At 40.8% G+C, this 18,445-nt stretch overlaps 1 protein-coding gene across 7 annotated transcripts in view; it reads left to right on the forward strand.

Annotated features, from left to right (window-relative positions):
- Positions 1–14,926, forward strand: part of Smurf (SMAD specific E3 ubiquitin protein ligase) — a 52,426-nt gene extending 37,500 nt beyond the window's left edge. For 6 of the 7 annotated variants that reach the window (XM_086991051.1, XM_022809670.2, XM_086991052.1 and 3 more), the window contains 9 exons: positions 4,850–5,031; positions 6,309–6,423; positions 7,662–8,642; positions 8,828–9,134; positions 9,521–9,712; positions 9,972–10,159; positions 10,330–10,589; positions 11,842–12,155; positions 12,567–14,926. In XM_086991051.1, the coding sequence (XP_086847177.1) occupies positions 4,850–5,031; positions 6,309–6,423; positions 7,662–8,642; positions 8,828–9,134; positions 9,521–9,712; positions 9,972–10,159; positions 10,330–10,589; positions 11,842–12,155; positions 12,567–13,086 (3,059 nt within the window). In that variant the 3' untranslated portion in view covers positions 13,087–14,926. The remainder of the gene's footprint in view (positions 1–4,849; positions 5,032–6,308; positions 6,424–7,661; positions 8,643–8,827; positions 9,135–9,520; positions 9,713–9,971; positions 10,160–10,329; positions 10,590–11,841; positions 12,156–12,566) is intronic. The other variant, XM_022809673.2, reaches the window with a different exon arrangement.
- The last annotated feature ends 3,519 nt before the right edge of the window (positions 14,927–18,445 follow it).

An 18,445-nucleotide genomic window follows, 5' to 3' on the forward strand; every position in this document is an offset into this window, starting at 1 on the left:
AGCCCGATTTGAATTTCGTACTTTATTTATTTATTTATTTGTTTGTTTGTTAATAATTTCTGTCGAGTAGCTCATTCGTCACCAGCTCTAGGCAGTACGAGGAAATCACGTACGGCACGATGCCTGTAAGTACTGTATATAATAGAAAATGAAAATAAGATACACACGTGCAAACGAAAATGAAACGATATATAATTTGGGGCACATATGGACACGATCAACGATAACAACACACATTAATGTGAATTTCAGCTGTTTTTTTTTTTTTCGAACACAGCAAAAATGCGCGTGTCCAGAAGGAACGTTAACAGAAAATGTACAGGGTCTGGGCCTGCGTCTCTTCTCCTTCTTTCCTTTTTCATTATTGCTTTCGTTGCATCTTCTTTCTGAAATTTCGAATTTCTCAAAAATTTACTCCATTAGTGGGGTTTAGTGTAATTTTGCTAGCATGGGCTACAAAAAAATTGTCGACCCCGCGTTTATTCTGTGTTTGTGACCAAGATGATGGTCGATTGTGTGTTATATGTTCGCGTGAGAACTCAACCCAAAGTAAAGCCGACTTTCTATTCCTGAGTTTCTATATATATATATATATATATATATATATGTATATATATATATATATATATAGGCATATGCCTGTCTGCTCTTACACGAGAATAGTAAAAACATTGGTAGATACTTCTAGAGATAAACTGACCGAGTAGAAAAGCTGAATCGGTCAATGTATTGATTGAGCCAGTGATAAATCTCCGTCGTAAAGGGCAGAAAACGTGTCGAGGCGCAATAGATGAACTAATACCTAACCAGTATCAACAATGTCGATGCCAATTTGATAAAATGAAATAAGTGATCCGTAAAAGCGAAGTTACCATACTTTAATCTTACGCGTGTCGATCACTTGAAATGGGCTCGTAGTTAAATGCAAATAGTTTAACTGTATGTTAATTGGAGCCGTTAGAACATTTAAATTGAGAGACTGAAATGATAATCACGATGAAAAAACGGCCATTTCTTGGGGGTCTTAGCACGTCGTTTAGCGTTTAGCGAACACTTGGTCGCGTATTGGCTCGTACTGCCGGACGGACACCTACATAATGTATAAACTGGCACTCTCACAAACGTTCCGCATAGATGGAAACACCTGTATGAAAGGTCCAACATATAACAAGGTTCGAGTAAAACGAAAAAGGTCATGACCATTACGTATCTTGTTTAGCCGACGATGTGATAGCTGAGCGATTGAGTACTCAATACGATTGTGCTCGACTAACCAATAAGGAGCACAAACAAGCACGAAGAAAAATAACTGAGCTAATTTCAACAAATATATCTATCTTAGTCATGCGTTAAGCTCTACAATGAACAATCCACCAACCTTGAAAGCAAAGTGGTCACCTCGTTCAATTAGTTTTTATACCGAATTGTTTTTCTTCTACTGTCTTAAACCACAGCAAACGAAGTCCTAAGCTTGTACCACTATCAAGTACCCTGCGGTAGGTCAGCCTCAGTCGTCTCGATCACTGAAATGGGCCATATGCTATGGGCATATCGTAAACTACAAAACTTTCAAAATGTCTTACCATTATTCGTGAGGCAGAAATAAATCAGGTTTTCTCCACTTAAATAAGGCGCATGCGCATTGCAAATACATTGATACAACGCACACTTGACGTTGTCCAGAATGGTGGCAAATTCGTTCTGTTGGTAAGCCGTCGAACATATGGGCATTTCGTAGGCCCGCATCGCATTCAAGCATCGACGTCGGTGATGGAGCCGCTAACAGCAACAATCGAGTGCCCGTGCCAATGGTAATAAAAGCGATAAAGGCGTTCCAGCTTGAGCATGAAGCGTTTTTTAAAATAAACAACTATGTCTTGTTTAGTGAAAATTTGTTTGATCTGCAGGCCGGCAATGCCACCGGCTTGCGCGGCTATTATAATCGACACCATCAGAGCTATAGGTTTGTCAATTTGAAAACGTCTCCTCTCTTTTTCCCAGTGTCCATTCCATTGTTGACTACAGGGTACCATTACCCATACAATACCATAGGAACGTCTTACATGCGAGCCTCGTATAGAAACGTATGATACTAAATTTTTGAAATGTTCCCTCAGGATAGCAAGTTTATCATTTGTTAGACGTTACATACATGTGTGTTGCACTGCGTGTCCACGTTATTATCGTCGTTTAAGGCACGTTCGTTGGAGCAAGTTATAGCTCAATAGTTAGCTTCTACATATAGCTTTCGCGCGTTCATCAAATGGAGCTTTGGGTGATTCTCTAGTTATTGCTTTAAATGTTGATCTCCTCGTTGATTTACAATGGATAGACGATTCTACGCTGTATTTTTTCTGGCGCAATATATCCTTCACAACATCGTTGTACCGTGTGTACCGTCAACTGGTCTGCGGCACCATTGTAGATGTCGAAAGGATTCCCAATACGGATTATGCCAAAATAATAGCAAGTGTACGCTTGCTTTACGACCAGTGCGCCATGGTCGCGATTAACAGAGCAACTGCCGTGGAAAACGCATATTGGCTTCTTGTTTCAATACGGGTTTGTATTATACCTTTGTGTCCGTTGTCGCTGTTAAAAGACAAGTAGAAACGCAATAAAAAAAAAGTCCATTGGTAGATTCGATCGCGGTTTGTTATCGACAACAATATCGTCACAAACAAACGCTTCTGCTTTTTTGAAAAACGAGAAATCAGCGACGTCAGGACCCAGCAGCAGGCGAACGGTGAACAGCTGGAGGGGCCATCCGCAACTATCCGGCCCCGTTACCTCGTTTCTGTGTCTCCTGTTGCTGACTCGGTTCTGCTGGATAGAAGAATCAGAAAATGCATGATATGATATGCACTGCTGTTCTCACTGCCATTGCCACCTGGCGGATCGGCCGCCTCTGCTGCTCGAGCTATAGAAGAAGACGCTCAGCCCCGTCCTCGACGCCTGCTAAATGTGTTAGAAATATTATAGTGAAGTAAATCGCGTATGTATATGATGTCGGAGGCGCATGTTACATTTACATCTCGAAACTAGGAGGTGCCAGAGATCTGACTATGATTGTGACACATCTTAATGTGTACTATAAATTTTTCTTACGTTTTTTCATAGATCAAATGATTCCTTCAGCTGTCGTAACGCGACCTGTCTGACTTAATTACAGTAAGTAGCTTTGTTCTATAAAACGTGTTAGGGATAATTTTTTACTGTTAAATACTAATGAGGATAGTAGCGTGCTTAGTCCTATTACTGATACATTTTTGCAAGCAAAAATCGATTATTCAGATCGAGTTAAGCTAGTTACAAGGTGTCGGAGACAACGGATGTCCCGAGGCTGTTTGAGTGACTCAGAGGGCGCACAATATCCTGTTACCTCTGTAAGCTGCTGTTTTATCAATATCGAGTGGGGAATTTCATGATGAATTGATGTCAGCTTCCCTTTTGAGAAAGTTTGCGAGCGATGATGAACGTTTGCGTATGAGTGCTTGCCTTTGCGTGTTCCTAGGGAAACAGGTGGACAGATGGTCGTGTGCTTCGGTACAAATTTACGGCATTTGTAGATGTCATAGTACACTTAGGTGTCTGTGATTTCGAGTGATAGTTGACTACGCTCGACAGCAACTACAACAACTTGTCGAGGCGAGTGTTTCGTCCGTCGGACGCTGTTAACAACGAGTAGCTCGCTCGATGCCTCGCCGTTGCCTGCCTGCGATCGCTAGCCTGAAGTTGCTCGTGTTCGTGATGAAAGGATGCGAGAAACGAGTTCGACGATCATCTGCGTTCTATCAGTCGCTGTGCCAACAATTGCTGGCGCCGTTGCCGGCTATTCTCTATATAGTTTCATTTCAGCTGCAACGAGTGACCATCTTGGTTAATCTAAGAGCGAGACAGAGCCGGCGGATGATGTCGGAGCGAGCAGTTCTGCTGTACTGCTTCGTTCCGTGGGATGCAACGGCGACGGCAACAGGAACAACAGCAGGATAAATAGCAAGAAGGCTGGCGATAACTACAACAGAACGGCTGAAATATTCTACCAGACGGAAACAGTAGCAAAGAGGGCCGTTGCCCGGGGGCCTGTTGCCGTGTCTCTTAACTGCATACATTTCTCGTCTTAAGCCACTGAAGTCGAAGACAGTAGCGATCAACACTATTCAAAGAAAGGGGAGATTCTGCTGGTATTAGAATGAAGCATATTGGTTACTAGGGAGAGGAACTACGATAATTAAAAATGTCTCTGTCGCAACATTTAAGTGCTACCGACTCAATCGTGAAAGCGCTATTGACAAAAATACCTTAAGGAATACATTCAAACGAAAATAATTTGTGAGTTTATGGAAGTCCTAGTACGGTCTGGCTGCATCCCTTTATGTTTCAAGAGTCTAACGGACGTCTCAGCGATTCCCTAAGTTTCCTACTATTATTTTAATAAGTACAGGGTGTATTCATAGCTCGTCCATGCGCCGGAAGGAATAGCCTAGATTTCTTCAGATAATTAACGCGCTCGGTGATCTTTGAGAACGAATTAATTTCCACGTTCGGTTTTGCGTCTTCGCATCTTATCAGGCAAGGTGTTTCATATAGCATTTGTCGTTTCCTTTTTGAATCCACAAGATACAAGTTTGTTTAAAGTTTTAGATAGTTCTAGATCAGATATATAGTAATGTAAATGAGGTAGTTTTAACGACGTATATAGAACATACAATGAGTTTATCCTGCTAGTTGTGTGCTTGTTAACTTTTTGTGAAACTATAACTGTCGTTCCGTGTTAAACGATTGAAGACGATTTGTAGCAAATGTGTCAAAGTTAAACTAACATAAACGCGCGTTGAATTGATTACAGTGTTAGGCGCCAAGAATCTGGTCCGCCGAGATTTTTTCCGTCAGCCAGATCCGTTCTGCAAGATAACAGTGGATGGCGGTCCAGACATCGCGGGACAGAGCTTCTCCACCGTATTCTGTAGAGGCACTATAGATCCAAGGTGGTCACAGAATTTTGACATGTATATCACTAATCAAACCTCGGTAAGTTCATCACTGTTTAGGTAATGCCAGCTTTACAATGGCACAATGCTCACACCCTTTGCCCGCTCAATATCCCTTATATTCGTTCAAAGCGATGCTTGATTAAATATGCTCAAAGTTACGATGCTACATCTCATTGTAGTAAAGAAGTTTAATAAATACATAACTTTGGAACGTTTATTTTAGCAAGTCAGCTGAACTCCCTACGTTTAGATAACTGAAATGCGGGTGTGAAAATTACCCACGCGTCAGGAGTGGTTGCCGGAAACAAGCGAGCCCATCTGATGATATGAAATAACTTACGTTCGCTGTTGGGGTCTCGCATTTTCTTACTGAAGATCCTTACAGAGTACCTACCAAATAGTTTTCATTTTCTTTCTCAGTTTCTAAAAAAAAAAAAAAGCTTGACACTATCTCCAGTAGTTTATCCGCTATTATTTTTGGCGAGCTATCCAAGATCATCAGCTCACACTTGGGTCTCATGTGTTCTATTGTTACGCATATATGACGACGTCGTCCGCCATTTCTCGTGCGCAGCGATTAGAAATGGGCAATCCTTTTAAGACATCTAGGTACTATTATCTGGCCAAACCGAATCGAAGCCGAAAGGAAGTATCGATGAGTTGACTAAAGAGATATTGTTGCCATAGTCCGTGATTGAATTACCCGTTTCAATGGTGATAAAGGCACTGATATTCACCGGGACCAGCCAAGTGTCCCATACTGAATACGAATGTAGTTAAGCGCAATGAATCAATCTAAAAACATCAATTACGCATAACTGAAAATAGGTTATGATTATATAACGCACAAAAGGTTGGGTCAACATATGGCAAGACTTCAATGAAAGAAGAAGTAAGCTGTAGTTTATAAGGACATCGAAACTTCATCAATATATAATTGAACGGAAATTGACTTCAACGACATTACACTCATAGGAGGAAACAAGCACTTTACAGACGTTTCCTGTTGCTTCAATTTTTAGGATATCATCTCGGGAAAAAATAAACGTATTGCTTGCTATCTTATCTACACTATTGGACACTATTTTTGATCGTGTTAATTAAAGCCCTGTATTGTACTGTGCTGTGAAAATTACCACGGCCCGTCATTTCCTCATATATAAGTGTACGACTTTACTTATCATTATGTTTACTAATAAAAACAATAACCATAGTAATCGTATTAGCGTAAAAATCTCGCATTGGTTTATTCTTACTTTCTAACATTCGGGATTGTGGTTGTTTCTGTGGATGGTCTATCATCTTCACGCTCAGATAACGATATCGGTGTGGAATAATCGAAAGATTAGTTCGAAGAAAGAGTCGACAGCCTTTCTCGGCTGTGTACGTCTAAAACCCAACATGATTCAGCAGCTCCGAGATGCCGGCGGTGAGTGTCTTTGCGGTGTTGCCATAGTGAAATCGTCTCGTAGTCAAATACGCTTTATTTTGCCCTCATAGCAAAGCTCTTAGAGATACCGTCAATTACACTTATCGAGTAGATGAGACAGAACGTTCATACAAATTGAGAGGACACGTGGTAAAGTAAAAACAATTCAGAAATTAGCAGGACAAGGACAGAATGGCAAACAAAAGTATTTGAGATAGTATTTGGGTATATTTGACAAACGAACGCATCAGCTGGATGTGTGTTCGAAACACAACTACACTTGTATATACACATACATACATACATACATACATAGATACATACATACATACATACATATATATATATATATATATATATATATATATATATATATATATACACTGAAAATTTTGAAAATATTAGCTATAAAACTGAAAAACATGGCTTAGACGTCAACAATAAGCTAGATCTCATTCTGTGATCGCGCACTTTTATGTGACCTGTTAGTATGTGCAGCTCATAGCCATATATATTACTAGCAGTAAGAGGACTAGCATGTCTTATGTAGCACGTAGACGTTTATGAATCACGTGTTTTGCCTCCCTAAAAATAATGCTCCAATGAGCCGAAAAGGACGGAGAAATGCAATATGAGAGGCGACACAAAGCCACAAGTCGTAAATGAATAAAACCAACCCGGCCATCTTCGCCAAATTTACTGGGTCAGTAATATAAAGAAGCTAGTCGGTAACTTCTCCCCACAAGATCGTCCTCAGCCAAAGGAATGGCTCGGTGTGCCGACAAGTATCGCTTGTTAGCTTTTTCTTCTGTATTGTAAAATTGCTTTTGCAAAAGACTTCTGAAGCTGGCCTTCCATTCACCTGGAGGCTATACTTAGTAGGTACAATGAATGATGTCCACTGTCAGTAATGCTCGTAAATGAAAATTGACTTAAGCATTTGACTGATTCCATTGTTGTTGTATTGCCATATTTCGTAATAGTAAATTGTAAATGAGATGCCCAGTTATTGTTCATACGTTGCAACTAGCGTCCGCACAATAGTCTCGCGTTGATCGTGCGGGACCGTTTTGCTACGTACATAACCGATCGTTAATTTTCGCTCAGAAACGCAAATAATAATTAATCATTGAAAATGATTAGGAGTTAACTTACGTTTGCCCCTGTACGGTTTTCCTTCCTGATACAACTTATCGACGGATCAAAATCACTACACTGTAATGGCTATATCTGTGCAGTTCAACTTCTCGAGTTGTCGAAATTTTATCCCTCGGAGGATACAGCATCCGTGGATTCCGTAAAGGGCCACCTGGCGATTTCTCTGGCTTCGCGCGGGGCTGCGCATTCATTTCCGGCAACTTCGGCAATGGCTGGCAGCTGTCCATTAGTTTTAATCGGATGCGGTGGGATACACGGTCCTGTTACGAGTAGCGTAAGTAGCGGTGTTCATCGGGAAACTGTGACAACTGCCGCAGTCTCTTCGCTGCCGGCGCCCAATCAACAGCTCTGCACCAGCACCAACGCGACAAACAGCCGTGGTTCACCTGCTCACGCCAGCTGCAATGGCCACACCGCGAGTAGCAACTATATTAAGTGTACCAGCCACTCCAGCTCCAACTCTGGCAACACTAACAGCGGCTGTCTTAACAACATCGTAAATAACAACAACGATAATAGCAATCCTAACCACAACAGCAGCAACAGCAACAGCAGCAGCAGCAGCAACAACAACAACAACGCGGGTCGTAATCGCAACAATAGTTCTAATAATGCTGTCGGTCAAACAACAGCGACGACAACGGGATGCTGCATGTCGCAACAACAAAGCAGCAGCAGCAGCAGCAACAACAACAACAGTGCGAATGCTGCTAATCAAGAGAATCAGGATAGCAATAATACAGTTAAGCAGATCGCAGATGCTTGTGGCAGCGGCGGTGGGGTAGCAGGAGGACGAGGTGGTGCAAATAGTAGCGCCGGTGTAAATGATGATTTGCCTGAAGGATGGGAAGTACGTGTTACGAATTACGGCCGGGAGTACTTCGTTAATCACGCCACTCGGACAACGCAATGGACCAGGCCCGTTACGTCGGCTTACGAGCAGGCACCTCCGAGACGCGAGCGAGAGGGCCGCCGAAGGTCCACAAGACATCGAAATTACCTAAGTCGCAATCAGCTTCACCGAAATATACCAACTACCACGGATCTACAAGACGGTTACGGTCAGTGAAATTTTAAACATAGTTCAATCTTGGTGAAGTTCCATTGTTAGTTAGGTGTAATCTATATGCTATAAAAACAACACAAAAATGGGAACGGTTTTGTCACTATGTTCGGCACAATCTTCGCAGTATCATAATTTTCCTTACTGATAACCCTTGATTTGTTTTTGTTTCAATGACGACAGAAATCCGCACCACTGAGCAGGGACAAGTTTACTTCATCAATACCGGAACAGGCCAGGTATCCTGGCATGATCCACGTGTACCAAAGGAGGCGCCTCGCAATGTCGACCTTGGACCTCTTCCTTCCGGTTGGGAAATGCGAGTTACTAGCTCAGGGAAGCGGTATTTCGTTGACCATAATAACCGCACAACACAATTCACTGATCCCCGTCTAACGGCGGCTACCGGTACGTCCAATCTGGCTAGTGGAACCGGGAATGAACAGGCTGGCGGACATCGCGGACCAACCCATTCGACACCCCCACGAAGGTACGTTAGCAAGGTCTCCGCTTGTCGAAAGAAACATCTTCGTTTAAGACAAAAAAAAAACCCATCTATTTCTCATAGTTGTTGAATGCGCGAAGATGATATTAAAAAAAAAACCTGATCTGAAATAGTTTCAATAATGCTTTTATGAATGGGACGCCTTTAGTGATGATTCGAATTTCCATAGGATTCAAAGGATTGCAGTTTGTAACAATCATTTCAATATAAACGGCAAAAAAGCAGCGTACCGTCATTGAGATGCTAGGTTAACTTCTTTAAGCGGAATCGTTCGACTTATTTGGAAGGTATTGGTTCTCGCCGTTACTATCTTCGAGATAACGTAGCTACAGCAACATGTGAGCTTGCTTTGATTGGGTATCTAATTTTAGGAGTGCTCACGCACCCACGGAAAGGGAACACGATAGCAGAGGCAGACGGAATGCATTTGTAGAGGGCGGGGGTAATGAGCACGGTGCCCAAATCTCTGTAAGGCAAGCTGCTCCGTCTATTAATGTCTCAGGCCTGCCACCGATCTCTCCGACGACGCATGGCTCGCAACCCACTGCTCAGCATTTTCTAAGGTGCACCATTACCAATTTGAAGTATAGAACGCTTTAGACAAGCAACGAGCTCCCTCACGTTTGTCAACCGGTTAAAACAAGCGCAGATATCAGTTTTATCCAGGTAGTTTCACGCCTAACTAAGATTATTCTCGTACGATAATAGAACACCCTACGTGAAAAATTGTGTGTCCTTTAATCAAAAACTAGCGGCTCTTTGAGTCAATTACTAGTGATATTCTTATAGGAACTTATCTAACTATACACAATTGGATTTCAGTCAAAGTCAGGTGGCAGGTAGTGGATGTCGTGGAGATGCATCTATTCCCGGCGTTTCGCAGCGTCTAGGGCCTAAAGAAGAACGTGATATACCAGGACTTTTCCGTGGCCCACAAAAACACAACAGAGATCTCGTTACAAAACTTACTTTGTTGCGGAGGGACTTGCAGGCTTTCCAGCCGCCAACTGGTACTTATAACATCCTGTGCCTTATTTTGTAGAAAGAAAGGCGATGATTCATACGCGGTTATTACATTTGTAACATAGGAGCGTTGATTCTCTTTGGTATCATTACTATAGCTAGCTAGAAGTTCCGAAGTACAGTTGTCTGTTAATTATTTTGTTGTAACCATCATTAGGTCATTGCCGCCTGGAGGTGTCACGCGAGGATATCTTCGAGGAGTCGTACCGCCAGATAATAAAAATGCGTCCCAAAGACCTCCGCAAGCGGCTTCAGGTGAAGTTTCGTGGAGAAGACGGGCTCGATTACGGTGGGCTGGCAAGAGAATGGCTCTATCTGCTCTCTCATGAGATGCTGAATCCATATTATGGGTTATTCCAGTACACTCGTGAAGATATTTTTACTCTGCAGATCAATCCCGATTCCAGTGTTAATCCAGTACGTATAAATACTCCCATACATATAACTGTACATAGTAATTGAAGTTAATAAGCAATAACAACCTTGTCAAATGAGCAATTAGAGTCTATATATCTTACGTTCAATGTGTCGGGGGGTAGTCTCGAAAGCGGCTTTTAATGATATCTTGTGGGTTGACTTGTCTCGCTAGAAAATTCCAAGGTAACAGTCTAAATTTCGGGCAGCATTATTATATAGGGCAATATTACATTTAAATGGATAAAAAAAAAGTTACCTTGGAGTCTTAAGATTGCGCATTCTAGCAGACGAAAAGTTCGGAACGCCTATTTTGTGTCCAATAGCAGAGTGCCTTTAGATGATGTACTTGATAAAAAATCACATTCACAGATTGTTATTAACGATAAACGAAGTATAGCAAGATTATTGTAATATAAATCTGCAAAAACATTGCGAAGACAAGCCGGTGTCGAGTAGAAAAAAAGTCCTCGTGGTATTGGCTCCAATGTACGCATCTGTACTTTAATTCGCTTATTTTTAAAAGTCGTTTCTGCTCAATCGTCGAGCGATTTTTTCGTTTATTCCAACTTACCGCTGTGCAGTAAGTTGAAGCTTTTAATGACTGTCTATCGTCCAAAAAGATTGAAGCTATAAGCAAAATTGAATCTTGAGCTTCTTAGACGATCCGGATCAAATAGAGTATAGACGTTTCCAAAAACGACAAGAGGAGCAAGACCTGCGTCGAAAACTTGTGCTACAGAAAAACATTTGTAAATGGGACCGTATCATGGTTGAATAGATGTGATCGAGAGAAAAATTAAGTGTCGCTATTAGATAATTAGAGAGGTTTGAGGCGATAGCCACTTGGGTGTTGATGCTGCCAACGATAGTAATAATATCAGCATTTTTACTATTGTAAACGGATTTATATATTTATGGTTTGCCATTAATGATCTAATAGATTACTTAGTCAGTATCGTATGCTAGTTTTCCCAACGGCCGTTTGCAATGAGAGTTCGAGGATATATTATAGCGACTGTAATGTACGACCGTATCTAATGTAGAATGTATAGATTACTCGATTTAATGTACCTAAAACATTCTCAGCGGAACGTCCGGTTGTTGTTCTTATCTGCTGCACGCACTAGCCAACAGATAAGGGCCATTACGCGACTGCAGCAAAAAAATAGCACAAAGTATTTGATCTACTGACGCACTCATCATTGACACTCGTGAGTCAAGTCCAGTGTTTGCATCGTTCTCGTACTTGCAGGAGCACCTATCGTACTTCAAGTTCATCGGTCGTATCATTGGCATGGCCGTGTTTCATGGTCACTACATCGATGGCGGCTTCACGCTCCCGTTCTACAAACAACTGCTTAACAAACCAATTACGCTAGCAGATATCGAGGTCGTTGACGAACAGCTGTACCGAAGCCTCAAATGGATTCTCGAGAATGACGTGAACGACGGTGGCGCTTTCGATGAAACGTTTGAAGTTGAACATAATCAGTTCGGACGCGTCGTAATGCATGAGCTAAAGCCAGGAGGAGCAGACATAACCGTTACAGACGACAATAAAAAAGAGTGAGTTCAACGCTTTCGAGGCGAAATTCTCCAGACAAAAATTGTCCTTTACGTAATTTTTATCGAAAACACTCACTTGAAAAGTGTATTAATTTCAAATCACTAACATCGCGGACCTATTTTTAAGATATACGTTTACAAAAATAGTTCTACGCGTGAGAAGGGCAAAGCTTCAGCAACTTTCCGCCTCTCGAATTTTATTGATTCTTTGTTATATATTCGATATTAGGCCGCGATGGAACGTCCGACAGTGACAGTCAAGCAGTAATAAAGAGATGTTGGCTTTATCGTAGGCTGGGTTACGTAGATGGGGAAAACCCTTACTCATTCTAAACCGAAAAGCAATACTTTGTTTCATTACTGATGAGCTGCAATCTGTTTTTTGCGGTTCTTTTAATGTACGCACCACAGGTATGTTAGTCTATACGTCAAGTGGCGTTTCATGCTCGGCATTGAAGCACAGTTCCGCGAACTACAGAAAGGCTTTAGCGAATTGGTACCTGTAGCACTACTTAAAGATTTTGATGATCGTGAGTTAGAGTTAGTTATTGGCGGGCTAGGTCGGATCGACATAGCCGACTGGAGAGATCATACGCGCCTGAAGCACTGTTCGCCGCACACCGCTCAGGTCGAGTGGTTCTGGCAGATTGTAGAGTCGTACGACGAGGAGCAGCGGGCTAGACTATTGCAGTTCGTCACCGGTTCTTCACGTTTGCCATTGCAGGGCTTTTCAGCCCTGCAGGGCTCCACAGGTGCCGTCGGTCCTAGGCCCTTCACGTTACACCTCGTCGCGGATGCTTGTACGGATAACCTGCCCAAAGCGCACACATGTTTCAATCGAATTGACATCCCGCCGTATGAGAACAAAGAAAAAATGCGAGACAAGATCACTCAAGCTATCGAAGAGACATGCGGTTTTGCAGTTGAATGAATAGAAGAGATAGAAAAAAATCGCGCGAGCCTACCTAGGACATTTCTGTTTTGCAGGCGCTTGAGTGTGTGGTGTGTTTATTCATGTGAGTCTGTGGGATTTGATGAGAACAGTATGGTTAGCCGAAAGCATTCTATTCGCATCCTACGTTTGGCGTCTAAAGGAACAGTGTCTCCTTCCGAGATGAGACCGAAAAATCAATGGATGAAAATGTACTTTTAAGGCCGGCAGATTTTGATTGCGTCGTTTCGGTTTTCGAAATCTTCAACCGCCTGTCCGCCAGGATAGGCTCTGGGTGATAACGATTGCCGCGACTGAAATTCAAGATATATGTGAAACAAAAAAAAAAAGTGGTATATATAGTGGTGTCCTGAGACGTCAGTAACGCAAGCTAATGTGTACTTTTGTATATATATATAGTAACGATATGATAAAACATCGATGAGATTGCAAGCATGACGACGATTTTAAGTTTTCTTTGCGTGTGCGTTTCGCGTCAATTGAATGGTCAAGAAGAATAACCACGGCATTAATTTATCATGATAATAATAGCAGCTGACATATAAGATGCTAGCTATTTAGTCATTATTAAAAAATTGAAGACAATGAAATGACGAAATAGGATCTTCACTATGACATAAGTTAATTGATGGATTGATAGTTTTTGGTAAAACGGAAAAAGCAAGACAATTGATGCATGTATATACATTGAAACGAAAACATTGACACAGAACGGTATAGCAAAGAGCCATGCGTTACCATGATGCGAAGTACCTGTGGACGGGATTTACCAAAAACAAAAGTAACTTCATGCCCTATTAATTTACCCATGTCTAATGGTTTAGCTAGTGGTACGAATCGAATGAGGTTTCGTCTAATCTAAAGAAAAAAGAGCCTGAGGCTTTTTTTTCGCGTAACTTGGATGGCTAAGTGCGTGATTGAAAAAGCCGGAAATCTTCGGTTCGAGCCTTACGACACATACATACATACATAGAATGTTTATCTGATATACGGTTTTAAAATAAATCATTATTGTCCTGTTTAGTGAATAGAACATTACATTTCAACACGAAACACGCAATTGTGCATTTGCTGCATTCAAGTACAGAAAAATGTTGGCCCAGAACTTGATTTCCTGCGACCATTTTCACCCAATGTGTTACCCTATGTTACCCAGGCGTCGATGTCACAAAATTTGTCCTAGTTGTTATTAACTCCGCTGTAATTTTCAAAGGGAAAACTCATAAACAGTAAGAGAGGAATGCGAAGATGGAATCTAATGTTAAAGGATTATGTTCGGAACAAACGTTTTAGTAACACTTCTCGTTCGCGCATATTTGACCTCGAACTGTCTCCCAAACGAAACAAGTGCTTGGACATTGCCCGCGGAAGAGGGCACAATATATATATATATATATATATATATATATATATATGGGCAATTCAGTCGTGACCTGCTGGCTATTGGAAAGCCAACCAGTCGTGTAGTAATCAAATAACTTCCAAAATAATAAGATATTAATAAAGATAAAGTGAAAGTAAGTAAGAACAAAGTGACAAGTAAAACCAAGAAAAAAAAAGGAGCCAACCATCGGGCTAAATCTACGCGTTCGAATGATGTCTTCTCAATATGGTCTAATATGATATTTGTGGATAGATGCAGGAGACAGCAAACGGATGCCGAATAAGGAAAGCGAGAAGAAATAATAATAAAAAAGCAACATGAAATAACATATAAAAACATGTTTATAATACTAAGACTGCTAAGGCGCATTTGTATACACATCGTCCTAGAAGTGAATAACATTTTGAATAAAGCTGCTATATTAAATTAGAGAAAGTACGCGACGCCCTTACTCAAGCTAACTACCAAGTGACCAAATCCTTAAGCTAGATCATCATAAACGCGTAATACTCACAGGATGAACAGTAAACACAATTCTGCAAAGGGGGTCTATAGGTAAATAGTTTAAAATCAAGAAGGAGCTGGAGAGGCGCTTTAGAGCGCTAGCAGTAAAGTAAATGTTGCAATATGTAAACTCGCGTTCACAGTCGCGAAGAGGGCGCAACTGTATCAAGCTCAGAATTTCGAAAAGTACGCGGCTAAGGCCTCGATGATGTTCCAGCGTTTATGCAATCTCTGTACGACAAAAATATGCCCACCTTGCATCCAGCATGTATTCTGGTAGGCAATTCTTTACACGTTCTAAAAATGTGATGAAATGTTCTTAGTAATCGTACCAAGCAAGTACATGTACTCTAGCTTTTATAACAATTATAAAACCATGAGAGCACCTTCGCTATACATCTTCCTTGCTCCCTGTTAGATCGTTGTATTCCAATCAAGCAGCTTCCCTGTTAAAAATGGAAAAGCCTAAGTAAATGTAGCGGGATTAAAGACGTATTAAGCATATGGAATAAAATGTTTGCCGTTAAGGACCGAAAAAGGCTGTTTGCGGGAGTAAGCACGTAAGGGAGTGCACTCGAACTATTTGAGTTGAGATTGACATTCTGGCCTGTACGTATTAAGTTGGATAGAAAAAAAGAAAAGATGAATATTGAGCGGTTGTAGCCCTTCTTAGCGAATACATAATCCAGGCCCCGTCAAAGCTGTAGCTTAAGTCGACTGACATAAAATTGACAAATATGCCATAACCATTATGCCGCAATGTTTCGCTTTTCTAACTTTTCAACAATAACAACGTAAACTTTCAAACACTACTTGGGCAATACGACCATTTCGAGGGCAGTGGTGGTTAACAAAACGAGGTGTTCCAGTCGTTTAACATGAGCACGCCGAAGCTCTGTTGGACAATGGCAAACAATTTATATATTTTCGAGAGAACAGAGAAAATATATAATATGTATTTTTCCAAATTTAGATACAATATCAAAGCTAGAGATACACTACATTTTACCATTTATAACGTTTTCTTTTTATAATAGCAATAAATCATTGATACAGGGGCAGTCACGCACGGCACAGATCCGACAATCGATTTCATCATCTGCAGTTACCTCTATTCATCTTGACCGAAGCATCTAGATTAAATGGTACCGCTCGCACTTACATACGTAACGAACATTCCGAACCCAAAGATTTGGGCACTGTCACCCACGCGGATATTTCGCAGATGGAACCAACAGAAAAATTGATGAAATTGAAGTTCGAGAGTGAACAACAACTTAGAGCCGCTAACTATTCCGCTGTTCATCGTTATGTTTACCAGCTTTTGTGAAGGTAAGTTTGTTTTTCTTTCACCTGATGATCCTTCGTATCGTGTAGCGAAAATAAACGGTGCCAAAAAGTTTACACAAAGTCAATCCGCTTTTTTGATGGGAAAACTTTCCTTTTTTTTTTTTTTTTATAGACAACATCAAGGCACATAACTCCTAGGTAAAAACTGAAAACAAAACATGGTTGATATTTTTTACAGGTATTTGTACCACTTGAATTTTCTTGACGAGTCAGGTGATTTTTTTGTTGCAGTAGTAAGGTTTTTAGAGTACTCCTGTACACGTGTCGCGTATCCTGTGCTCCCCACTACCACAGGTGACGTATACGGAAATTTACTTGGCCCTAGTGGATTCGAACAATAAAACAGGAAACCTTCTCGTCAGATCCAACCACCATTTGGAGAATGATTAAGCTATAGCGCACTTAAATGGTTTCCGCTTTTTTGCCTAAAAATATACTTTAGCTTACGAAATTAATGGCACAGAAAGGTAAATCTCTATGGGTCTCCATCTTTAAAATGTCGTGTCGTACAGCCCACCATAGATGAAGTCAAATTTAGTTTTGGTATTTGCATGTTTTAAACACGTCTTTGTCTAGGTAGTATTCGATCAAACGCGGAACCCCTTGTTAAGCGGCAGCAGCCACGATCGTGTAGGCTAGGTTAAGAAATGCAAAAATGGCCGTTTGGATTTCGGTTAGATAGCGAACACATTGCAAATAACGTTCATTGTTTAATCGGAAGCATGTTTCAATATTGACATTTCAGGGAGTGACAGGGCGAATTAGACCTTTCTAGTAGGTGAAAGATAGTAACCTTTCACGGCATTTGCTATTTTGAACGAAAAAGATTTGCGCCTGAACTGAACTCATTGAAGACAGCATGAATATATGACGCAAAGAATTAGAGCTACAGTTATCGTCTCTTGAATATTTTCGATCTGGATCATGTTATATATATATATATATATATATATATATATATATATATACATATATATATATATACATATACACACATATATATATATATGCAAATCTCTACGTGGCTATTACACTTAAGATTATTTGGCAATAGATGAACAAGTTATTGTCTTAAAGACGCCATGTCTAAGATGTCGCTGTTAGCCCGCCGTACTGGCCAATGTAAAGCTGAATTAAAACTTAGTATACGTTTAGCGTGTATAATCTCGGCGACGCTACGCCAGCTATTTAGAGGAACACCTCAGACTATTTCGGCATGTGAGACATCGTGCCCGAACAATCCTGTATTGTACGATAATGCATTCATAATTGCTCCCCTAAAAAGAGATCTATCGAGCAGCTAGTTCGAGTCCGCCAACGCGCCACACGAGCTTATGACGCAGGTTTATAATATAAATTAAATAATCGTTACTTTTAAAGAAATCTTGCTTATACTTTGAAGGGGACTACATAAAAGTGTTCCCTTTTATAACATCTAAAGTCTTAGCTATTGTTACTGTTAATTTTGTAAATAATTTTGCCTACTGGTGTGACCGTATTGCCTCTGCAAAATAACAGGAACGTAAGATCTATAGAGGGGCAAAAACAGCTTTTGCTACATGTTTCCTATAATAGACTATCAATGATGAAAATCATTTATTAATTAGCGCGTTATTCTGCGTAGGGTTTTGAAGCACATGCTTGGATCGATCGAGCCTTGTTTCAGGCCATTGCCTTACTCGAGAGGAAAACCTGTGGCAAATCAGCTCTGTCTTGGAACAGGAAAAATCAACTTACAGCGAGAAATTAATAGGCACACGAGTACTTGGTCCAGGGTAAGAACCAATTGTCTGTTCAAATCATGCACAGATAATGACCATATAGCGAGCGGCGGTTGAGACTACTGTAAGGACATCATACATCAAGAATAGCCAGGCACAGATGCTTGATAGGCCTTCGGGAGAACCTGCGAAGAATAATATAGGAATCAGAACTACGAATATTTTAGATAGAACAACTTGAAATTCAGGCGGATGATAATTCATTTGGATGAACATTTTTATATAAATATCTGTGTGTAATCAGTACTTGAAATGTATAAATCGTGTTTGGCCATCTCTGGGTACAAGCAGAAATGAGTTGTTAACCATAGATGTTTTT

The sequence above is a fragment of the Varroa destructor genome, unplaced genomic scaffold, assembly GCF_002443255.2.
Source record: "Varroa destructor unplaced genomic scaffold, Vdes_3.0 BEIS01000005.1, whole genome shotgun sequence".
Classification (NCBI taxonomy): Eukaryota; Metazoa; Arthropoda; class Arachnida; order Mesostigmata; family Varroidae; genus Varroa; species Varroa destructor.